The sequence below is a fragment of the Narcine bancroftii genome, chromosome 14, assembly GCF_036971445.1.
Source record: "Narcine bancroftii isolate sNarBan1 chromosome 14, sNarBan1.hap1, whole genome shotgun sequence".
NCBI classification, from domain to species: Eukaryota; Metazoa; Chordata; class Chondrichthyes; order Torpediniformes; family Narcinidae; genus Narcine; species Narcine bancroftii.
Genome location: NC_091482.1, coordinates 61509057 through 61534841, shown reverse-complemented (window position 1 = coordinate 61534841; position 25785 = coordinate 61509057). Strand labels below are relative to the sequence as shown.

Below are 25785 nucleotides of genomic sequence, written 5' to 3'. Positions count from 1 at the left end.
TGACAATAACAGCATCTACAAATTTGCTGACAATACCATGGTAGTGGGTTGTATAACAAAAGGTGATGAGTTAGCATGCAGGAGGGAGATTGAAAACTTGGCAGAGTAGTGCACCAACAATAACCTTGCACTCAATGTCACCAAAACTAAGGAGCTGATTATTGACTTCAGGAAGGGAAAGCCGGGAGGAGTCACGTGATGGAGTAGTGGCTGGTAGGGTAAAACCACCCCTCTCCAGAAAAAATAAACAAGTCAAGAAAAGACAAAGCTTAACAAATATAAATATAAGAAATAGAAGATAAAGTTGCAGAGAAGAGAAAGAAGATGGCACCCAAGAAGGAAAAAGTAAAAATAACAGGGGGAAAAAAGAAGAAAAGTCACCGGAAAGAAAGAAGAAGGCCTTACCTGCACGAAGAAACAGGGACCCGTGGTGACGAAGGGCACCCAATCTCCGAGGTTGGTGCCGGCCCCATGGAGTCGTGACCAGTGGACTGCAAAAATGCCTCTCTGAGCCAAACAAAAGTGCGCAGTGTGCAATCAAAGGTAAAAGGAAACACCGATGGGAGGGGGCTCAGCCAAGGACCAGGCATCCACGGCGTGACCAGCTGAGGGACGCCCGACACCAAGGCTCTCAGCTGGAAGATGAGGAAGGCAGCAGGAGAGGGAGTGAGGAACCAGGCGAGGAAGAAAGTCGACGGGGTGAACAGCAAGAGGAGCAGCAGCAGGAGGCCCGACAGATGAGCAGCCCAGGAGGGGAGGATCAACAACAAGAGGCCCAGCAAGAAGAGGCCTGACAGTGATACAAGCAACTCATCAGGAGAATCAGAAGAGACACAGATACAAAGAGAAGAAGAAGAAGACACAAACACAGGTACAGACACAAAAGAAGAGGAAGAAGAAGACCAAGATCTTCACAGAGAAATAGAAGGTAAAACAGATGGACAGAATATAGTTAAATCTTTTTTTGAAGAACAAATGAGAGTATTAAAAGAATGGTTGTCATTTGAATTTAGTGCAATTAAAAGAAAAATGAAAAGAACAGAAGATAAAATGCAAAGATTAGAACTAGTCATGACAGAAATAGGGAAAAGAGTAGAAAATGTGGAAGAACGAGAAATGGCTGGAGAAATGGAAGTAAATGACTTAAGAGGAAAATTGGAAGAAAGTGATAGAAAAATTAAAGAGACACAAGAGTTGTTAGCTCAGAAAATTGATATGTTGGAAAATTATAGTAGGTGAAACAACATAAAAATAGCGGGCCTGAAGGAGGGTGGAGAAGGCACAGACATGAAGGAATTTATAAAAGAATGGATCCCAAAGGTCCTGGGAATGACAGAAATGCAGGAAGGAATGTAAATAGAAAGGGCACACAGAGCACTAGCTCCGAAACCACAGACACATCAAAAACCAAGATCCATTTAGTAAAATTTTTGAAATATACAACAAGAGAAAATATACTGGAGCGGGCAAGGAATAAAGTTAGAGAAGATAATAAACCATTGGAATACAAGGGTCAAAAAATATTTTTTTACCCAGACATAAGTTTTGAACTCTTAAAGAAGAGGAAAGAGTTTAATACAGCAAAATCGATTCTATGGAAAAAAGGTTATAAGTTCACGTAAAGACATCCAGCCGTGCTTAAAATATTTATAACCAGGGAGCAAAACAGACTGTTCTCGGATCCAGAGGAAGCACAAGAATTCGCAGAGCATTTGGAGGATAGAAGAGATGTAATAAGAATGAAGAACAGTGATGAAGTATATATAAAGATGTAAAAAAACAATGTATATGTAAAGAACTAAAGATGGAAAAGAGAGGGGAATGAAGGAAGTAACCTTTTCCTGTAACTCAGTTCCCTGATCGTAAAACCCTGAAAAGGTAGTGGGTACAGCCCAGAACATCACAGGAAAAACCCTCCCCACTATCGATAGCATCTGCAGGGAACACTCACTGCTGCCATCAGGAAAGAGGTACAAGTGTTACAAGACTCACATCACCAGGTTCAGAAACAGCTGCTACCCCTCCACCATCAGACTCCTCAACAACAAACTTAATCAGGAACTCATTTATGGACTGCATTTTATTGCTTTTTAAAAAATTCTCTCTGTGTTCCACAGTCAGTTTGTTTACATTTGTTACCTGTTTTCAGTTTTTTGTTTGTTTTTATGTATATGTTGTGTACAATTTTTTTTGCACTACCAATAAGTAGTAATTCTGTCCCGCCCACAGAAAAAGGAATCTCAGGGTTGTATATGATGTCATGTATGTACTCATGGTTCATGAAGTTCAGAGAGAAAAGCAGTAGTGGGAAGACCAACAAAACTTTGGGGAAGGTGGAGAGGACACCAAAGAAGTATATCAAATTCCCTTAAGTGAAACATGTGATTGCAGTATAAATGCACCAAAATGCTTGAGGAATTCATCCAGTCTTTCAGAGTGATGTTTTGGGCCTAAGCCCTCCTTCAAGGAATAAGCGAAGAATATCATATTCCTTGGCAGCACCCCAAAATGTTGCCTCTCAAAATAATATTGTAAAAGACTTCAACCTTCCTACACACACACACACACACAGACACACACAGACACACAGACACACAGACACACACACACACAGACACACACACACACACACACACACACACACACACACACACACACACACACACACACACACACACACACACACACACACACACACACACACAGTTATTGGAGAGTGAAAGGAGAAAATAAAGAATATTTTTACATGACATTTCCGCTCTATAAATGTCTATAATACATTTGATTCTAATTGAAAGAGAAAAGCTAAAGATTTATCAGTCACAGCTATTGTATATTTACTAGATTTTCTTTATTTATCTGTGGACATGGGCACAAAGGAATAAAAGCAGGCACTGTTTAGAAGGAGTGCCTTGAGACAAATTATAGAAGTCTCTTTGTTGTCTATCTGATGTGCATTTGGCACATCTATTCTCAATAATGAATTACTTAGAAATACCACAACTATTTCAAAGGTTTCAAAGCATTCTATTGAGTATTGAGTACATGAATTCACTGAGCATCCTATGAGTAAAAGAGAATCAAGATATGCTTTTCAGAAAGATTCAAATAAAAAGTCCATAACATAATGATCATAAATTAAAGGCAAACATACTTTAAGAAGTATACTGTTAAGAATGACCAATTTAGTTTGCTTGTCTGATTATCTAGGCCAGTGAACCTTTTTCTTTCCACTCACTTACCACTTTAAGTATTCCCTATGCTGTAGATACTCTGTGATTAGTAAGGGATTGCTTAAGATGGTATGTGCGTGAAAAAAAGTCCCTAATTGACTCATTATGTGCATGGTTTCATATCTCCAAAGGAAATGGGCCAATGGCAATTTTTTTCCAAACAAAATATTTCAGTAAAAATTGGGTTTAGTACCACCTCAGGCAATCCCTTATTAATCACGAAGCACTTATGGCATAGGGATTGCTTAAAGTGGTGTGAGTGGAAAGAAAAAGGTTGAGAACCACTGCTCTCAGCCTTCCCATACCACACAGTGAAGTGGGTACACAGGAAATATGCAATAGGTTCCTGCCCTTGTAACAATGCATTAATCTGTAGACAGTATGTGAGGAGTAAATAATATTTAAATAAAACAGCATTTTCATCCTCCATACAAATATGCATGTACAAAATTGTACTCAATAACTCCATAAATTGAGTGTAGATAATTTTGCAATGTCATTTCAAAGTTCAGACTCAGAAAATCCAGAGTTGACACTCAGGCTTTAAATTGATCAAAGAAGTCATCATGGAGTAGGTGGGAGAGAGCAGGGTGACAAACTGTTGTAAACTCACGAAATCCTTGTCAAGATGCTTCCAAAGAAATGACCTTTTCAGACAAGTGACAATCAAAACTCCCCTTTTCTTTGTGTAGGGGACATAAAGCGAGTGATTTTCACAAATCTTCCAGAACCCTTTCGTAGGTCAGCCAAAATAAACCTCACAATGGTCACGAATCAAACGCAGTATTCCTCTGCTTCTAGTATCCCTTTTGGCCATGGTGTGGCACACTAATCCTCCTTCTAAAGTGACTGTTGCTTTGGCCATGGTGGGGGATACTCATTCTCCTTACAGAGAGAAATCAGACAAATTGTTGATTACTACATAAGGCCACTTCAGCACAGAATATTTTCAAATAGATGATTCTCCAAGGGCTGCTTCCTTAAAATGGCCCCCAATCAAACTGAGTATGGTTTCTTTAACATGTTGGTCACATGGTCTCTGCACCTGTGTTTTCCAGGGTCACTTCCTCTTTCTTCAGAAGTAGTGAATTTGAGTACACGCTGTCCCTAGCTCGTCCTACGCTGTCAGCCACAGTCAACTCCAAAGCTTGCAGGGCTTGCAGTTTGATTTGTTCTCTTAAAGTGATAGTCCCACGATCAAATGAAAATGAACTGGGAACACATAATAATCAGAGCAATCTTATTTCTCCTGTAATATGTTTTCATATTCCCAACAACTCCCCTCAGTGTGGAAACCCACATGGTCACATGGAGAATGGTCCAACTCCACATAGACAGTAGCCAAGGGCAGGATTGAACCTAGATCACTAGATCTAGGAGGCAACAAGTGCAACTAACTGTGTCACTGCTGTAGTTAAAAAAAACGTTAAGTGATCTGTCAAATGGAGTATTAACACAGCAAACAATGTCATAAACATGGCAGTATGTATCTATACCATGAAGTTAAGAGCATACGTGTGCATTTATAAATCAATCAAACTGCAGCAATTCACAAGGACCGATTGTAAGCATTTTGCAGCTATATAGAAAAAAGGAATATCACATAATTACAACTATTATAAAAACCATAAGAATGATCTATTGTTCATTGTAATATATTTAAATATATATTTTAATGGGAACAAGAGTAGACCACTTGAGTCACACAAACTTGCTGTGCCATTCAGTAAGATTGTCATATTCTTGGCTACTCCCCATGACCTTTTCATCTCCTTATTTATCAAAAATCCATCTACTGTTGTGTTATATATTCAAAAACTCTGCTTCAACTGAGAAAGAAAGTTCAAAAAATTAATATCTCACTGAGAGAAAGATTTTTGCTTTGTCTGTCTTACATGGGCGTCCCCTTATTTTTAAACATATTGACCCCTTGTTCTAGATTCTTCCACTCCACATGCACCCTGTCTGTTTTCATAATGTCTCTTTCCACCAGTCTGAACTCCAGCAGATACAAACGCAGCTTGTCCAAATAATCCTGCCATTTCCAAGTTTTAATTTACTGAACATTGGAACTGTTTCAAATGCATTCATGTTCTTAAGTAACATGAACAATACTGTACATGATATTTGTGAATCATGGACTCTGGCTCCCATATTACTCTCTGTCATTGAGCTCTGTAGTCTTTCACAGTTGAGATAATATACTTTTAAAATTTTTATCTCAAAATAAACATTTTAACATTTGTTTACAGGATTTCCCATTTACCATATCTTTGTCCACTCATCTGTATCTTCTTGTAATATTCCTGTGTCATCTTTACAATGTGCTTTTCTACCTATCTCAATATGATTAACAAATTTAGCAATTATGCATTTGGTGTCTTCTTCCAAATCATTTATATAAATTACAAATTATTTATTTCCATCACCAATTTATGTTGCACACTACTTATTGCACCTCAACAACCAGATTTATGCCCGTCCTCTATTTCCTGTCAGCTTCTACCCACACCAATATGTTATCTTTTACACCATGAACTTGTATTTTTCACATCTTTTTAGCAGCATCTTATCAAATGTCTTCTGCAATCCATTGATTATCTTGTTGTTTCTTCAAAGAACAATCAATTAGTTTATTCTACGAACACTTTCACAGAGTCATGTTGATTTTGTTTGATTACCTTGAATCAAAACTTTTTCAATTATTCCCAATGGCAATGATATACTAATATTCAATGGACATTTCTCTACTATGTTATATAATAACCCATGTAGTTCTATGATTTTCTCTCACCTGTTGTCATTGAGACGTTTCTCCTTAATGACAATTAAAGGAAGTAATTCCTCATCGCACTTCTGAAAGATAGGGTAATTCAATATGTTCTGATGCAAGTTTATGGCAAATTATGCTAAATCAAGTTCAAATTCAAATTTATTGTCACATACCCAGATGTAGGGCAATGTGGTAACTGTGAATATTTATTAACTACCCACCTTTTTTATTTGTATCTATTTTTAATTAACTGTATGAGTTTGATAATAGTGGGAAATAAGCTGTCCTTGAATCTGATGGTATGTGATCTGATACTCGTGAATTTTCTTCCTGGTGGGGAGTGGGGGGAAGTAAAAGAGTGTGGTCAGGATGGGATGAGGTTTTTAATATATTGGCTGCATTTCCAAGGTATTGGAAGTCGATGGAGGAGAAGAGGGTACGTAAGGTGGACTGAGCCGTTTTTTTTGTGGTCTCGGTGGAGCAGTTCCCATATGACCCAGTAATGCATTCCAACAAATTATTTTGATGACGCATCTGTAGAAGTTGTGAAGGGATGCAGATAATGTATCACATTTACTCAAGCTTCTGAGGAATATAAGGCGTTGGTGCTCTTTCCTAACCATTGCATTGACGAAGGTGGACCAGGACAAGTCACTTTAGATATTTACACCTAGGAATTTGAAACTGCCTACTACCTACTGTTGACATGGACTAAAAAATGGCAGCTCCTTGGTCAATGTCTGAAGAATTGGATAATAGTCCATCTTCTAAGAGTTTAACTATATGTTTTACATCTGTCAGATGTATTTCTGATTCTTTTTAATTACACATAGACTTCCTTGAACATTTAAGAATATGCAGAATCCATGTGTTGCATATCTATTAGCTGCCAACAATTTTGTAAAGATGCTCATTGAGAAATGGCATGAGGCTACAAGGAAGCTATCTCAAATGCACCCGTTGATTAAGCAAAACACTATTTAATGTTCAGTCAGTCAGACAGAATTTATTGTCATTTTTAAACTGTAAAACAACCATAAAAACAAAATTGTGTTTCTCCAGGACAAGATGTTACTTAATAACATAATACTATATATAAGGCCAAGCATAGGAGCGGGAAAAATGCATTGGGGCAAGGGACCGCTGCGAGCCATCACGAACCACCGCCACCATTTTATCCCAGCCTCCCAGTTACAATTTTATGCCTTACAAATTAACAGCATAACATTACATTGAACTTTAAAACAAACTACTTACTCAATAGAATGTACGAAATAACAGTGAACGGAACATGTTTATAGATTGAGACTAGTCCTTGGGCTCAGTAAGACAGGATAGCAACATTAATAGGTGAAAGCAGAAAGAAGAGCAAGTGATTACACTGCATTAGAAAACAGATCGGTGAAGGGTTCTGGTCCAAAACATGACTTATTCTTTTTCTCCCACTGATACAGTTCGACCCAGTGAGTTCCTCCAGCAGGTTGTTTTTTGATCTTTATCACTGTTGCCTAATTTTAAGAAGGCAGATGTGTTTCATTAATTTTTTTAAATTTTCTGTTAAAGTTACCACTGGTATCTGGAACAACTCAATCAGAATATAGCAAAGGAAAAATCCCACAAAACTGTTTAACTGAGATTTCCAACTGCCAGGATGTTAAATAATAAACAGGACAGAAAAAGTTTATATTGTACATTTTAAGCATTGCACAATTGATATAAGGCGTTGGGCTCAAACTATATAATGGTCACTGCATTATCGGAAGGATGTGAAAGCTATGGAGTCAGTGCAGACAGATTTAATAGAATAGCCCTGGGAATAAGGGGCATTCATGATGTGGCTAGACTGCATTTATTCTCCTTCGCGCAACCAAAGGCCAGCAGCCGACGCAGCGGCACTGGCCCCAATAAGCAAACCGTTCGTTGGGTGAATGGCAAGAGCAGCTTAAAGGCCAGTGACCCCAAAATGGCGCTGGCCTTGCTGCGCAGCCGACAGACCAGGACAGGGAAGAAGGGCATTGTCATGCAGAAAAGTACCCATGCATGGAAAACCTGCTTTTGTCATGCACGTTGCAACGTCAGCCAAGGGAGGCCACGGCGGGAACAGTGCAAGTATAAAAGTTAGGCCTGAGCCCTAATAAAACGGAGAGCTTAACCTGACTGTGCCTTCTTTCGAGTGGTGCGCGTCTACAATAGAAATATTCAAAAGTCTCTGTGAAAGATTAAGAGTGTGAAGTTCCATTTGACAATACTGGCCTCAACTTGGTGATTCAAGTCTTTGTTATATCTACTCTGCATACTTTGAATGGATATAGCCATTTTGGTGCTGGCAACTGCTCATCTAAAATTTTTGAATGGTTGCAGATTCAAATCAACACCCATGCCATCAAAGCAGTGATTCAAACTCATGGCCTTATTTTTCTGATTTTAATTAAACCTCAGTTTGAAAATACCAGTGATTGGATTTCATGGATTATGAATGGACATTTCAGAGAAAGGAATTCAGCATGATGTAAACCATGTATGATATAGTCATGAGAATCAATACTACTGTTGATAGGAAAGTCTCCAGTGATACCAATGAACAAGATAATCTTGTTCATTTAACTTGCATTTAGTCTTCTAATTTTGCAGGAGCATTAAAATTATTTTTGTTCATGTTACCCAGTCTTTAATAATTTGAGCATTGCTTTACTTTGAGTAAAAAGCTGAAGATAAAATACCAAAAAATCTAAGAGCCATGTAGCAGAGTTCAGAAGTACATGAAAAGATTAGAAGTTTTGAGTGAATTTACTTTAAATGCTTCATGTCAAATTTTGTGAAATAACTACCTGCTTGACCTTGGGAGGGCCAGATTAATTCATTCTAATCACATTACTATTGGGCTGGCGTGGTTACAGGTTGCAAATGTAGGTCATTTTTATTGCTGGCTTGAATGGAACTAATTTTAGCCTCATGCCAAGAATGCTAATATTATCAGATCAATGCATCTAAACATAATTGTTCAATTAAGGCAGTCAAACAAAACTGGTCTACTTAAAAAAAAAAGTGACACACAAAGTCCATTAATTTAAAGCATATGGATTACAAACACGTATTTTATAATCTGCGAAGCTAATGCAGGTCGCATTTATGCCAGTGATGTTTTAAAATTTTTTACAATTTTTTAATACTTATTCTCATAAATGTTACGTGAATAGTGATCACTTGTCACTGGGGAATATCACCATCTGTAAGGTCTTGAGAAAGGTGGATATAAAATGCTTGGCCACTGGGAGGTCCTCGCTGTTGTAGTAGACAGAGTGAAGGTGCTCTGCCAAGTCTCCTTCCAGCCTCCCTAGATCCAAGTGCCCATGGTCGCTAATCTGATTTGCCAGCATTTCACCCATAACCTCTATCCTTTCCTATCCATGTACTTTTCCAAATATTTTTAAAATGCACTGATTGTACCTGCCTTGGTCACCTCCTCTGGTAGCTTGTTCCACACACCTACAACACATGCCTCTCAGATTTTCTTTAAATGTTTTCCATCTCAACTTAACCTGACGTCTTCTGATTTTGAAATCCCCTACCCTTAGAAAAAGATTGTGACTATCAACCTTATCTATTCCCTCATAATTTTATAAGCATTTTAGAGGCTGGCCCTCAGCCTCCTGCGTTTTAGTGAGAGCAACCCATCTATATTGTAATTAAAGCCCTCCATTCCAGGTAATATCCTAGTAAATCTCTGCTCTACTTAGTGCTCTGCATAATTTCTATAATGTGATGATCAGAACGACACACAATGTTCTAAGTGTGGCCCAATCATTGCTCGTATAGCTGCAAAATGATGTCCCAACTCTTCTAATCAATACCCTTACCTATGAAGGCAAGCTAAATGCTTTCTTCATTTCCCTATTCACCAGTGTTTCCATTTCAAGAAAATCTGTATGTCAATGCTTCTAAAGTGTACAGTTTTTGATGGCCAGTATTTGATGTCTCAAAATGCCATTACCTTACACTTATCTGAATTAAATTCCATTTGCCACCACTCCATCCAGCTGATCTATATCCCTCTGTATCCTGAGGCAACCATATTCACTATCTACAACTCCACCAAACCTACTTACCAGACCATCATCATTTTCATCCAAGTCCTTAATGTACATACAAACAGCAAAGGTCCCAGCACGATTCCTGTAGTACACTACTGGTAACAGACTTCCGGTCTGAAAAACCACCATCCATCACGACTTTATTGTTACTGATAAGAAAATATTGTCAGGGAAACTGAAGAAATTAAAGACCATCAAGTCTCCAGGGCCTGATGGTTTGCAAACCCAGAGTACTTAAGGCAATGGATCAGACCTAGTATGGATTATAGCTGGTCATTATCCAAAATTTTTAGACTGGAACAATTCCAATGGATTGAATAGTGGCTAATTTTAGAATCTTAGAGAGAAAACAATGAATTATAGTCCAGTTATCCCGACATCAGCATTGGTGACAATGCTAGAGTCTATTATAAAAAGGTATAAAGCAGACAACTTGGTGACAGGATTGAACAGTGTCAACATGTATTCATGAAAGAGAAATCATATTTCACAAGTTTACTCGAATTTTTAAGAGGAAGTACATGAGGAACCCACATGGATGTGATATTCTGTATATGAATTACAGAGGCTTGTTATAAATCCACATAAGAGATTAGATTATAGGATAGGATTAAGGGTAAGGAGCTGATGTGAAGAGCTGGTTGACCAACTGGATAATAAATCTTTTTCTAAGTGGCGTACCATGTTGGGATCCAGTTATATATTATTGCTTTAGATGCAGAAATTAAGTGTAATATCTCCAAGTCAACAGATAACACAAAGCTGGATGGGAAGGTGAGCCTTGAGGATGCTGCAGAGAAGCTCCAGGTTGTAAGTATGGGCATATACATGGTGGATGTAGTATAATGTGGATAAATATGAGTTATCCACTTTGTTGAAAATAACAAGAAGGCAGGCAATTATCTGAATAGTATTTGATTGGGAAAGGCTGGTGTAAGAAGACCTGGATGACTTTGTGTACCAGTCACTGAGGATAGGCATGCTAGCGTGCAGTTGATTAAGGCAACTTATAATCTGGTCCTCACAGAAAAAGGATTTGAGTGGAGGAGTAGGTGTTTCATGCTGCAATTATACAAGGGCTTGTTTAGTCCACATGTTAATTATTGTGGTGTTTTTTGTCACATTATCTGAGGAAAGATGACCTCGGGATGGAGTGAACTTCATTTAAGATTCACCAATTTCCTGGGAGGAGACATTGGGTCAATTAGATTTATATTCACTCAAGTTTACGATTGGGAGAGAATACAATAAAAGCCTACAAAATTCTAATGGCACTGAACAGACTAGTTGGAGGAAGCGTGTTCCTGCTAGCTGGGATGTTCAGAACCAGGAATAAGGGTAAGTGATTTAAGAATGGGATGAGAAGAAATTTCCTTCCCAAGATAGTGGTGAGCATGTGGAATTCTCCACCATTGAAAGTAGTTGAGTTGAAATCATTAATTACATTCAAAAAGAGTTGATTTTTTTCTGAGGATCAGAGGGATCAAGAGACATGGGCAGAAAGTTGCAGCAGGTTATTGAATTTGGTTTGTCATTCATGATCATGTTGAATGGTAAAGCAGATTGACAGGCTGAAAGGCCTACTCAGGCTTTGATTAAAACCTTTAATGTAAGTGTATGTGCTCTGGCTATTCACGCTTTGATAAAGTTTAAAATAGATATTCTTTAGGATTTTGTTTCAACACATGAATTATAACTAATGTAATATACGTAAGTGTTGGAGAAACTCAGCAAATTAAGTAGCATCTACAGGAAGTAAAGGGTAACAAACATTTGTTACCCTGAGTCCTTCGTCAAGGTATGAGCAAAAAGCAAGAGGAGGAAGGAAGGGGTGGGGGAAGAGTACAGGCTAACAGGTAAGAGGTCATGGATGGATATGGGTGGGAGGGTAGAAGTGAAAAGAGCTGAGAAGTGATAGGGAGAGGGGATAGCTCTAGAATGGAGAGAGGACAGGGGGCGGAGAGCTGGAGAAGAGACAAAAGCCCTTTTTACACTTGCAAGTGATCCCAGGAATTAACCGCCAATCGGCCTTTAAAGTACCTAGCGTGAAAGCAAAATCAGCTCAGCATCATCAGATGACGTCATCTCATGCTGGGGATTGACGGCTTCAACCCCTAGTACAATCCCCAGTATCTGCAGACACCGGCGTTGCAATCAGGCAAGTGTGAAAAGGGTAATTGCATTGTGAGATTGAAATGGCCCAAGTTTTTGCATGAGTGCAGGAAGAAAAGATTAAAACGAAGGTATAAACTTGGTCATGGGAAAGTCGCAGTGGGAGAGAGGAAATAAATAGTAATAGCGGACAATTTTTAAACAGCGTGGGAAAATTGGTAGCGCTATACCGCACAATTTATAAAAAGGCGGGGGGGGGGGGGTGGGGAAGTAATGGCGGACCTGACTTTCCAGAATGCCATGCTGCATAAACCCCTCTATGACTGCTCCATGGATACAGCCGGGCATACAGCCCTTTCTCTGCCTCATGGAATTCTGGGAGGTCAGGTCCCCATCAGTTTTTCCCATGGTATTTATAAATTGTATGCGATAGCACTACCAACTTTCCCCCCCTGTTTAAAAATTGTCCACTATTACTATTTATTGCTAGCACTTTCCCATGGTTCCTTATGAAGGTTTATATAGGTTGGCGCAACAGCAACAAGGGCTGAAGGGCTCATACTGTGCTGTACATAAAGCTTAATTATGTTATAATTAGGCATGATTAATTTTGTTCAAATATGATAAGATCATGATACATTGATCAGGATTTAGGGCAGGTCCACCATCGCTCGATGCGTCATGACGTCACCGGTAGAAGGTAGAACAGTCCTAACCCCGGGGATGGCTCCTTGCAAGTGTGAAAGCGTTCAGTGTCCCAGTTAGGAGCGGTCAAGTGTGAAAAGCCAAAACCCCCCCCCCATTCCTATCCCGGGACACTGAACGGCCAATTTAGTGGGATGCAAGGGTGAAAAGGGCTAAAGGAATGGGGAAGAGAGAGATTCGGGGGAGGGGTTTAACGGAAACGGGAGGTCATTGTTAATGCTGAGTTAGCTTGAAAGAAAATGCTGAAAGAAAAAAGTAGAAACAATTAAGTTAACTTTGCATTCAGTTGAAGTGACAAGATCCATAGAATTATTTTTTACAGTTGTTTGGATCCTGGGAGTCTTGCATCTGTCATTTGGTACCATGCATTTCACTTTGGTCAGGAGACTACTACCAAGAATACTAACTAGCTTAAACATTGTAAGCACTTGGAGCAAAATTAAAACAAGTAGCAGAAATAGTATAAAGTGTTATGGATTGATAATGTGTTACAATTTTATTTATAAGCATTCCAAAAATTAATATTATTGCCTTATGAAATAAAGTTGAGTGAGCCAGGACCTTTTTTTTTTGGATTGATGAAGGAGGAGAGGTGACTTAAAAGAGGAATATTATCGTATGTAACGAGCAGCAATAGACAATGAACCAGACAGTGTTTAATTTTAAATCACTTATTTTATTTTTTACTCTTAAACTATCCTCAACACTAAATCTATCCCCACCTATGCACATGTACTTGTGTGTGTGTGTGTGTGTGTGTGAGTGAGAGAGAGAGAGAGATATACCCAAACCATTACAGTCCAGGCCAAAATGTAGTAAGTTACTTCAAAGTTCAGTCTTTTAACTTCAGTGTTGAAGCAAAGGCCTTTGAAATTTGATGCCCAGAGTTAATGTCGAATTGATAGGAAGACTTGAGTTGTGGGTGCTACAGGCTCACGAATTTTCCTTGCACTGTCTTTGAAGAAATTTCCATCCACACAAGCTGTGGTCATAACACTCCTGGTCCTTTTGTAGGTGGGAGTCGAACTGGGCTGCTTCCATGAAGCTTCCAAGATCCTGGCACCGGACTCTCCAAGTGACCTTCACTGCCAGTCACACTCAAAACCAAGCGGTCTTTCCAAGTGACCTTCACTGTTAGACACAATCAAAATGAAGCACTTTGCTTCCCAAAAAGACCCTCCTGGCACAGGTCAATCCACTGAAAAAGCCCAGACATTCACAGAGCACACTTTTCTCTGAATTCCACAAAAATGGCTGTCACAAGAGCTGCTTCAAGAAGCTGCAGCTCTCCTCAGCGGCCAGAATGGTTCTCCCTTGAAAAATTGTAGTGTCTTTGCAAATGTATCGAATTCTGGAACAGTTCCCTCAGTTCTTCCAATGCATCAAATTGTCGCTGGGCTGTGACTCGTGATGGTGCTTGTCTGAACCGTTAACTGTGACCATTCAGTTCCTCCTGTCTATATCACTGTCCCTTACAGTGCTAATCCTATTTTACTAAAACAGGTGTTCATAATAATATAAGAATTTGAGGGACAGCCAGTACCTTTCTCCTGGGGCAACAATAGCAAATACCAGAGAATGTTTGTCTAAGGTGAGTGATGAAAATCCAATGGAAAATGTCAGAGGCATTTTTATATATATATATATATATATATTTACAGAGAGTGGTGGGTGCCTGCAATGTATTGCTGGGAGTCGTTGTGGAGGCTGGTAAACTAGGGGCATTAAATAGATTCCTAGATTCACACGGACATAAGAAAAATAGAGGTTTATGGGTGTGAAATAAAGAAGGATTAGATTGTTATGGAGCAGGTTGCCACAAGGGGCCTGTACTGTGCTGTAATGTTCTGTGTTCTACGTTCTATGTTCTGTTATTTATCCATTTTTCATTGTAGCTCTGTGCACAGAAGAATGCACGCATGGGAGGTGTGTTTCTCCAGACACTTGTCAGTGTGAACCTGGCTGGGGAGGAACAGATTGTTCTAGTGGTGAGTAAGAACACCAATGACTAACCTGCACAAATAATTTATTTTTAAATGCAATTATGTTTGCTTATAAATGTGCCAATTTGCAGAAAATGTCACGCATTTGATACAAGTGAACTGCTTTGGATGGATGGCATCTCAGGAGAGCAACATCAGCTGCCAGATCAGTGGCACTGACATACAGTGGAGTAAGGCAAGCAGTCATCTAGGGCACAGATAGGTGTTTCTGTGACCATAAATGCAACTCTAAGATGGCGTGCTCTCACCCCGATGCCTGGGCCAAGGATGTCGAGCACAGGACGTTCTGAAAGGGGAGGGTGAGCAGCCAGAGGTTGTGGTCATTATTGTTAGAGTGAATGGCAAAGCTGGCAAGATTAGGAAACCTTGGTTGATGAAGGATATTAACATTTTGTTTAAGAAAAAGGTGGCAAAATTCAGGTTTCGGCAGCTGTGATCAGGTAAGTCCCTTGAGGAGTAAAGGATCTTGGAACACACAGAAGGAAATAAGGAGGGCAAAGAGGGCCATGAGATATCCCTGATAGACAAGATAAAGAATGTTCTAAAATATTCGATGAGCAAATTAAAAGCAAAAGGGTAGCTAGAAATAAAGAAGGCCCCCTTAAGGATCAGCGTGGTTAATTATATGTGGACCTAATGTTGTGCCTTTATTTAAGAAGGGCTGCAAGGACAAGCCGGGGAACTACATACTGGCGAGTCTAACATCAATGGTGAATTAGTTATTGGAGGGATTCTGAGAGACAGGATTCATTTGCATTTAGAAATAAGGACTGATCGGAGGTCGTCAGCACAGCTTTGTGCATGGATATTATGTCTCATGAGTTTGAGTTTTTTGAAGAAGTAACCAAGAAGGACAGTAGATGTTGTCACATGGACTATAGCAAGCTGTTTCACAAGGTCTGCATAGTAGGCTGGTCTGTAAGATTGAATTCAAAATTGGCTTAGTGGTAGGAGGTAGAAGGTGGTAGTGGTGGGTTATATTTTTCAGATTGGAGGCCTGTGCATACACTGGCTTCTCTATTACATTTAACTAGTCTCAATAAATGAGTTTGGGCTCAAAATGTCAACCATTCTTTTTCTCCCTGGATTCCTATAGCTAAATCTTCTGTTGATTACCTTGTAGAATAAGGACTTGGATAGAATGATGAAAATGTTTGCAGATTACACCATCATTGGTGGTATAGTGGACAGAGAAGAAGATTGTTAAAGATAGTATGATATAAATCAACTGAGAAAGTGGCCAAGGGAATAGCAGATGGATTTTAACTCCGACAAGTGCAAAGTGATAGATTTTGGGAAGTCAAAGCAGGACAGGACTTGCAAAATGAATGGGGAGTGCTATAAAACATAGAGATATTGGGGTACAAGTGCATAGTTCCCTGAAAATGGGAACACAGATAAACAGAGTGATGAAGGAATACTTCCCTTCATTAAGTGAGGCACTGAGTATGTGTTCGGATGTCGTATTACAGTTGTACAAAATATTGGTTGAGGTACACGTTATTGTGTGCAGTATTGGGCAGCTCACTCAAGAAAGGATGTGATTAAGCTAGAGAGTATGCAGAAAAGATTCACAAAGATGCTGTCTGAATTAGAGAACTTGAGTTATGAGGGGAAGTTGGGTAGATTAGGTCTTTCTTCCTGGAACAAAGAAGGCAGAGGGTTGACATGTCAGAGGAATGTAAAGTTATGGGAGGCATAGTAGAGTAGATAATCAGACTCTGTTTCCCATGGCAGGAGTGTCTAAGAGGGCTTAGGTTGTAGGTGAAATGCAGAAGCTTAAAGGGGGTTTCAGTGATCATTTTTTTCACACTGATTTTTTTAAAATTGTGGAGTAGAATTGTTACCATTAGGTTTAGATTTATTGTCAGAGTACATACACATATGACCCTGAGATTCTTTTTCCTGCAGGTGAGGCAGAACGACCACTTACAGGTAGTACAAAAAAACTGTACTCAACGGACATATATAAACAAATAAAGAAATGTGATACAGACAGAAAAAAATTCCCAAAGTAAGACTCTTTAAATGAGTCCCACATCGAGTTTGTTGTTGAGGAGTCTGATGGTGTTCTTGACTCTCTTTCCTGTACGCTGAATAATCACCTTTTTTATTTAGCCCATTACTGTAGTATCTTTAGCATATTTGTGGATGGTGTTGTTGTCATACTGAAACACAGTCATGTGTATGTAGCAAGTAGAGCTGGGGGCTAAGAACGCAGCCCTGTGGTGCTCTAGTACCGATGGAGATTGTGGAGGAGATGATTGTGGTCTGGAGGTGAGGAAATCCAGGTATCGAGTCCCAGGTCTTGGAGTTTGCTGATCAATTTTCAAGGTTCAATTTATTGTCATGTAACAGTGCCATATCAGATGAAATTGCCTTTATCTGCTGGAAGGCAGACAGATTCGTCAATGACAGAAATTGCCTGAAGCACCTCTTACCGTCAAAGAAAGAGAAGCAAAAGAGAGATTCCCCCAGAGTCACCGAGTGTCCGTAGATTCCAGCGCTCCCGCAGCTTCCTTAGTTACATATTCCAGTCCAAACCATCGGCAACCCGAGCTCCAGATCCAAACCCCAATTAGGAACCCTTCAGCGCTCTTGGCACCTCCCCTTCAGTCAGTTTCACGCCATTCTCCTGCAGTTTACAGCCTGGTGCAAATCCCTTGACCGCAGTCTCCAGCAGCCCAAAACCTCCATGGGTTCCTTGCCTCGAGTCTCTTACAACCCGATGCCTGAGTAGGTCCTTCCACATCAAAAACCTTCACTGGCCTGCTGCCGTGGACACCATCCGTGAGAGGATGATGGTGTGAATGCTGAACTGTAGTCGATAAAGAGCATCCTGATGTATGCTGTCCAGGTGTTCCAGGGGTTTGTGTAGAGCCAACAAGATATCATCAGCTGTGGACCTGTTGCTACGGTCCACTTCGCCACTCAGACAGAAGCTGATATTCTTCAACACCAGCCTATCAAAACATTGCATCGCTGTTGATGTAAGTGCTACTGGTCAATAGTCATTTAGACAGGTTACCATTTTACTAATATAATATTTATATATGTAATGTCTGAGAATAAAGGGGTTTTCTAACAAAAACTGTTGGAAACACTCAGCAGTTTAGGGCAACAGCTGTGGAAAGAGAAACAAAGTTAACATTTCAAGTCAGATTCTTACCTTCCAACAGGGTCGGCACCAGAGTGGGGGGGGGGGCATTTGCAGGCATGGATCCCCCTAACGAGGTCCTGTGCCCTCCTCCACTTGAGGCCATTGTACGTTGTCAGCCCTTCCCCTGGCTGTGTCACTAGTGTGCGTCAAGCATCACTAGCATCTAGATTGACAAATGCTAGCAACTCTCCACCCGCCCCCGGCCGCATCCATTGGCACAGGTAGGTTCCCTGCATCCGACAACACCCCCCACCCCAGTGCCCCTCTAACATTCCAATGATCCTCTCCGATATTCGTTCTGGTGCCAATCCTGTCTTCCAAGAGACTTACATTTGCTTTAGTCACCTGTTTCTAATCTATAAAATTATTTTAAAAACATACAAAATGTTTACTTTTATATTTTGTGCCAGTTTACTTTCATAATCTACCTTTTTTTTTCCTTTATTACTTGCTTAGTGGTTCTTCATTGCATTTTGAAGTTTTTCCATCTTTCAGTTTCCCATGATTCTTGATGACTTTGCATTTTGAGTTTTTAATTTGATGGCTCTCCCCACCTTTCCTGTCTTGTTTTTAACTGGAATATACTTTAGTTGAGCACTGTGAAAAATCTCTTTTCAAGTCTTTCACTGTTCCTCGAATGTTCCACCATGTCGCCTGTGTTCCCAGACAACACAAGCCAACCCCTCCCTCAACCTGTTGTAGTCTGTGCTATGCTATGCTATTCAATTAAATTTACTGTACCATTGATTTGTTACATTTATCAGTAATGCAATGAATAATATGGAACTCTTCAGAGATTTTATTTTATAGTTCATTTCAAGAGCCTTCTGTATTCCAGAGTTAGAATCAACTACCAAGGTTGCAGTATCATCTGGTGTTGTGAGGCAGCTTTGCTTTAGGACACTTGGAATACATAGAAAGAGGGTGTGCTTAATCGAATTGAATGACAGAAGGTCATTGAAATCTCAGTATGTCTAATTGTTCCCAAGAGGAGGATGCAATAAATCAGTGTGCAGAATTTCTAAATGAAAGAAAAAAACTATGAGATAAGTTATTGATTAGCCTTTGCTGGTATATATGATCATGGAGCAGTGTTGAATGAATATTGTCACATCTTTGCTGATGTTTGGAGAACCCCCATTTTTATGGGCTCCTCCAGCTAAGTGGGAAGAATACCCAACCTTAAGGATGGTATGCCCTAATATGTAAATCTCAACTATTTAGTGTTTACTAGATACAGATAGCCACTTGTTTTACTATCTGAAGCATGTCTGAATGGGACCACAATAAAGGAGATGAACAGGAAGTTTCAAATTATATCTTTGGGCTCAGGAACCAGGAGGAGAAAGTGAATCTCCAGGCCTTAATCTGATGCAGCATTTAGCCTCGATTGAAATTATCCATAATGTATGACGTGATTCCAAGGCCTTTGTCGTCCCTCTTGGACACTACTGGGCTGACCATTTGCCCTCTAATTCCAGGGCCCAGCAGCACCTGTTTCTGAATACTACCCACAAACCATTGAATGGGGTGATATCCTGCACTGCAACAAAGCATGTGCATTAAAACATTTCTCAGGTATGATGTAAATGTTTTAGAAACAATAAAGCATATTAGAGTTTAGGCTGTTTCCAACTTACCTGCCGCACTTGATTTTGCAAGTAAATTCTTCTTTTCTTCAGCTTGATCTGCTGTCTGCAACTTGACTACTAATTTTAAAAGAGTTAAACAAGAAGACCTGCAGATGCTGGGGTCGAGTACAAATTAGGCATCTACCTCCTTTTTACTTATAACTGACGAAGGACCCAGGACCAAAATGTTGATTACCCTTTACCTTCTATGGATGCTGTGTCACCTGCTGAGTTTCTCCAGCACATTTGTGTATTACCATATTTAAAAATTCATTCTTAATTAAAGTGAGGCCTTAAAAATTGTAAAATTATAAAATCTTGATATGTATACTAAATGTAGGAAAGAAGCTAATTAGTTCCTGTCAAGATCGAAAGAGTGTTTGGCATTGAATCAACACTTAACCACGTCTTTAAAAGGACACTTCTGTGTTGAATATTAACCCCAACTTTCTATGGCTAGTGTAATATGAGTGATTTGACAGGAGCACAATTGAGTGTGTCCTGACTGGCTTCATTATTATGTGTTATGGCAGCTTCAAAGCATCTGACTGGAAGTCATTGGGGTCTCTTCTGACAACATTTATTGGGAGCATTGCTTAAATAAGGCTCAAAATGTTATTGAGGTCACTTTTCATTCAACACACAGTATCTTTAAGCCATCAAAAAGGAGGTACTGGAACATTAAAATCAGGACTGCTAGGCTGGGAAATAGCTTCTTCCTGCAGACTGTAACTGAGTAAATTATCCCAGAAAATTCATATATTTATTTTAAATTTTATCTTTATGTATATATGTTATTATTATATACTGGGTGTTGTGTGTGTGTGTATGAGTGTGCACCATGGTCTGGAGAAATATTGTTTCATCTACAGATAGATGATAATAAATTTGAATTTGTATTTGATAATCTAGATTCTAGAACATTCTTAAAGACAATGTTAAGGTTGAGAATAAATTGTCATTTCTCTTAAATTAAACTGGCTATTCTCATACAAGAGAACGGTTTGAAAGGAAACTTAATACATTCCCATAGCTTGACAAAAAGATAACATGGGTATAGAAATTATTTTTTGTAAAGCAAGTTCTTTAAGCACTAAGTCAGTACTCGCGTACCGCCTTAAGTAATCCCTTACTAATCACAGAGCACCAATGGCATGCATAGCAGTTCTGCAGATTCTATGTCTCATTAACTGATGGCAGGGGTTGTATGTTTGGAATATGCTGACAGAAGCATAGCCAAGAAATGTCGTGCATTTTATAATTCTGCTCTCTGTTAAAGTTGGGGAGAATGCTGAACAACTGAATGATTTTCTCATACAAACACTCTGACACCCTTTTATTTATTAAATACTATTTATTTATTTTTATATATGTATATACATATTGGATATGTATAGCTTAACTGTATATGGGTTATGTCTGGATGAGTGTCTGCATGTTTTTGTACTGGAGAACACTGTTTCATTGGGTTGTACTTGCATAATCGAATGATAATAAACTTGACGAAAGCTTTGCAAGGTGGCAAAAATCGATTCTGCTTTGTCTAGCATGGTGTGCTCCTTTGTTAGATTTGTCCAAGTTGCTCACATCCAAGAAGGTGCAGGGTATTACATTACACTCCTGACTTGTGGCTTGCCAATAGTGGCAAAGCTTTAGAGTGTGGAAAGGTGAATAACCAACCTCTGATACCCACAGTATTTATGTGGTTGGATGGTGCAGTTGAATTTTGAGTCATTGGTATTCCCTAAGGTATTAATCATGGAGACATAGAACATTACTACATAACAGAAGTTGTGCCCACCCACTGCATGTAAACCTACTCCACAACAGTCTCATTTTTCCCTACCTCATACCTCTCTATTATATCCATGTGCCTATGTAAGTTTTTTAAATGTACCTGTTGTACCAGCCTCCACCACCATCCCTGGCAATGCATTCAAGGCACCCACCACTCTCCATGTAAAAAACTTAACTTTAATGTCTTCCCTAAACTTTCCTCCACTCAGCGTGGTGATGGAAATGCCATTGAATGTCAGGATAGATGGTTTGTCTGTCGCTTGTTGGACAGGTAATTTTGTGGCAGGAACGCTGAATATTATACGAGTTTTGCTGCCTACAAGAGTGAGCTGCTTCCTTTGTTAATGAGTTGTGAATTGAATTTGCACACAGCCCCATTTTTGATAGGACTCCAATCATTGGAGTGTTCTCCTTTTAATAACCATGTTTACCAGGGTGCCTTCATGCCAGTCTGTCATTTCCTGCCACCTCACATCTGGAATTCAACTCTTATGTTGAATTGAATTATTTATTGTCACATATACCGAATTACAGTGACAAACATCGCTTTGTATGCTGTCCAGGCAAATCAACCTGTATAAATCCCGTAGGTAGTGTAATCTTAAAAACAAAAGTGGAGAATGTAATGTTACAGCAAGTCAAAGAGTGCAAGGTATATTGTTACAAAGTGCAGAGAAGAGTGCATAGCATCATATTTTACCAATGAGAGGCGATTTCAGAGTCTGATTACAGCAAGAAAGAAACTCCTTGAATTATGGAAGTTCGTGTTATCAAACTCGTGTATCCTCTGCTTGACAGAAGGGGTGAGAAGAGATTACGATGGGATGAGATGGTTCTATAATATGTTGGCAGCTTTCCTGAGGCGGCCAGAAGTACAGATGGAGTTGATGAAGGGAAGGTTTGGAACAAGGCTGCAATGATATCTGGAGCCAAGCAACCCTATCGTAGCTCAAACTGGGAATCAGAGAACAAATAACTTAATTGTTCTGTGATAGCATCGCAGATAACATCCTCCATCGTGTTGATGAAGGAGGTTGTGGTAAAACCACTATTATACATATTCATCTATGTAAATTACATGACCTTTCCTGATTGACCCTGCTCTCACTGGCCAGCTTGTGACTCCTCCCTTCCTTCCCCATAAAGGCTGTCATGTCACAAGCCTGCTCGCGGTTCGAGCCGGGGTCAGTGTGAGTGACCAACGCGGGGATGCTGTCCATCTCTTTCAAATAAAAGCCTTCAGTTTCAGCAACTTCAGTCTTTGTGCAATTAATCGTGCATCAGAGGTTAGTGTGTTTATGTGGTAATTAATCCAATTTCATTTGTTTTTATGAATGTGTAAAGAAAGTGAAACAGGAAAGTCTGCAGATGCTGTGATTGTGATAAAAACACACAGAAATGGTGAATGAATCCAGGTGGTGTTGCAGCATCCATGGGAGGTAAAGATATATTACCTACATTTTGGGCCTGAGCCCTTCAAGGAATGATCCCTTTCCTTGAAGAAGGGCTCAGGCCCGAAACATCGGTAATATATTTTTACCTCCCATGGATGCTGCGAGACCAGCTGAGTTCCTCCAGCATTTCATTGTATTTTTATGAATGTGTATACCTGGAGAATTTTCCACAATGTAACTGTACTGGACTATCAAGGGTGGAGAAATACTTAGTTGCAGAACCTTGACCTTGAATATTACACCTGGATTGCTGTTTAATCCCACAGCCTCTGTAGTTTCAGTGTCCACAGTTTTTCCTTGGTATTAGGTAGAGTAAATAAAATTGGCTAGGACTGGTTGAAATCGCAGGAGAAAGCTGACTTGATTTAAGTAAAATTTTGTTTAAATATTTTTTTCAGAAATGGCAAGAGTAAAAAGACTCTGTTGGCAGTTAGTTACAGACCTCCAAACAGTACCTGGAGGTGGACAACAAATTGCAACACGAAATAGAAAAGGTCAATGTTGTGGTAGTTATGGGGGAATTTTAACATGCAAGTAGATTGGGAATACCAGGTTGGGACTGGACTGCAAGAGAGAGAATTTCTAGAAAGCCTATGAGATGGCTCTTAGAGTAGCTTATTGATGAGCCCACAAGGGGATCGGCTGTATTGGATTGGGTGTTGTACAATGCACTAGAGGTGATTGGAGAGCTTAAAATAAAGGAACCATCAGGGGGCAGTGATCACAGGATGATGGAGTTCAATTTAAAATTTAACAAGCAGAAACTAGTCAGACGTGTTGGTATTTCAGTGGAGTAAAGGGAATTAGACTGGCATGAGAGAGGTGTGTTTATGATTTATGGTTGTTTTTTGTACTTTCCCTTTAAGGATTAATTGTTTTTGTAGAGTTACCATAGTTACCATGATATCATATGTGGTAATATCCAAGCGGACTGGGAGTTCTCTTCTCATTCTTGGAATGACCATGGAAGAGATGTGAGGTCTCGAGAAACTTTTCTTTGAATGTATCATTATTATCATTATCATTCATCATTTATTATTTTAATTCATTTATATTTGTTTGAAATTGAGTATTGTTATCATTTACAATATGCTTCATTTTACTCATCGTTATGAAGTGCAAAGCCATGAAAATGTTTATTCGCTTTTATCAATGACAAATTAAAACTATTTGTAGCTGCAATTACGAAGTTTGATTTATTTGGATGAATAAGATACAATTCAGAATATCAAGGCTTACTTCTCTTGGAAGGTGATGTGTTTTGAGATTGGGAAATATTAGAAGCTGGGAAGTGTCACCTACAAGATGAACTGGCCAAAGTACATCGGAAGGGGACACTAGTACAGAAGATGGCAGAGGATCAATGAATTGAGTTTCTACAAGAAATGAGAAATGAGCACAATTATGAATTTCCATTGTAAGAGACCTAAATGAAAGTGGCAGCAAGTGAAATTTTTGGGTAATTATTCATAAACTAAAAAAAATGACAACTTTATTTGCTTGTAACATTATAATAATCTTACTTTAATTTGAAGTAAATATGTACCAAAGAAGAGGAAATATTCAAATGGAAAAATGTCACAACTTTGACTGATAAGGGAAGTCAAAGCCAATGTTAAAGCAAAAGACCACCCATATAACCATATATAACAGTTTACAATGCGGAAACAGGCCATATCGGGCCTTCAAGTGCACACCGGTTCACTTGAGCAACTCCACTAGTTCGCCCCTCCCCCCCACTCTCTGCCCATAACCCTCCAACCCCCTCATATCCATGTACACATCCAACCTTCTCTTAAATGACAGAAAGGACCCTGCCGCAACTAACTCCCCTGAAAGATCACTCCTTTCTGCCACCACTCTCCAAGTGAGGAAGAAAGCAAAAATTAGTGTGAAGGTAGAGGATTGGGAAGTTTTAAAAACTCGCAGAAGGTAACTAAAAAATTCAAGGAGGGAAAAGATGAACTATGAAAGTAAGCTCACAAATAATATCAAAGAGGGTACCAAAAGCTTCTTCAATTATATAAAAAACATAGAAGAGTAAATATAGGACCTCTAGAAAACGGTGCTGGGAAAAATAATAATGGGAGACAAGGAGATGGCAGAGGAACTAAATGAATATTTTTGCATCAGTCTTCACTATGGAAGACATTAGCAGTGTGGCAGATGTCAAAGGGTGTCAGGGAAGGGAAGTGAGTGCAGTTATTATTTCAAGGGAGAAGATGAATAGTTTGAGGTTGGATAAGTCTCCCAGACTAGATGGATTGGACGCTAGGGTTCTGAAAGAAGTATCAATAGAAATTGTGGAGGGATTGGTAATGATCTTTCAGGAATCAATAGATTCTGGCATGGATGGACCCAGAGGAACAGAAAATCGTAAATGTCATCCCACTATTCAAAAATGGAGGAAGGCAGCAAAAAGGAAATTATAGAGCAGTTAACCTGATGTCAGTTGTTGGAAAGATGTTGTAGTTGATTGTCAAGGATGAGGTTATGGAGTACTTGGAGGCACATGGCAAGAGAGGCCAAAGCCGGTATAGTTTTCCCAAGGGAATTCCTATTGGAATTCTTTGAAGAAATGACAAGCAAGCTGCATAAGGGATGATTTCCAGAAGACCTTTGACAAGGTGCCACACATGAGGCTACTTCACAAGATAGGAGCGCATGCCATAAGAGAAAGCATTATTAGCAAGGTGGAGCATTGGCTGATTGACAGGAAGTAGATAATTGGAATATAGAGAGCCTATTCTGGTTGGCTGTCTCTTGCTAGTGGTGTTCCACAGAGATGAGTGTAGGGGCAACTTTTTTTTATGTTGTATTATTAAT

At 39.4% G+C, this 25785-nt stretch overlaps 1 protein-coding gene across 3 annotated transcripts in view; it reads left to right on the top strand.

Annotated features, from left to right (window-relative positions):
* The window catches only part of megf11 (multiple EGF-like-domains 11), a 270916-nt gene that overhangs the window by 61402 nt on the left and 183729 nt on the right, over positions 1 to 25785 (top strand). For all 3 annotated transcript variants that reach the window (XR_011348711.1, XM_069910932.1, XM_069910933.1), the window contains one exon: positions 14810 to 14902. Coding sequence is in view for 2 of the 3 variants with exons in the window: in XM_069910932.1 (XP_069767033.1) it covers positions 14810 to 14902 (93 nt within the window). In the remaining variant the exon portion in view is untranslated. The remainder of the gene's footprint in view (positions 1 to 14809; positions 14903 to 25785) is intronic.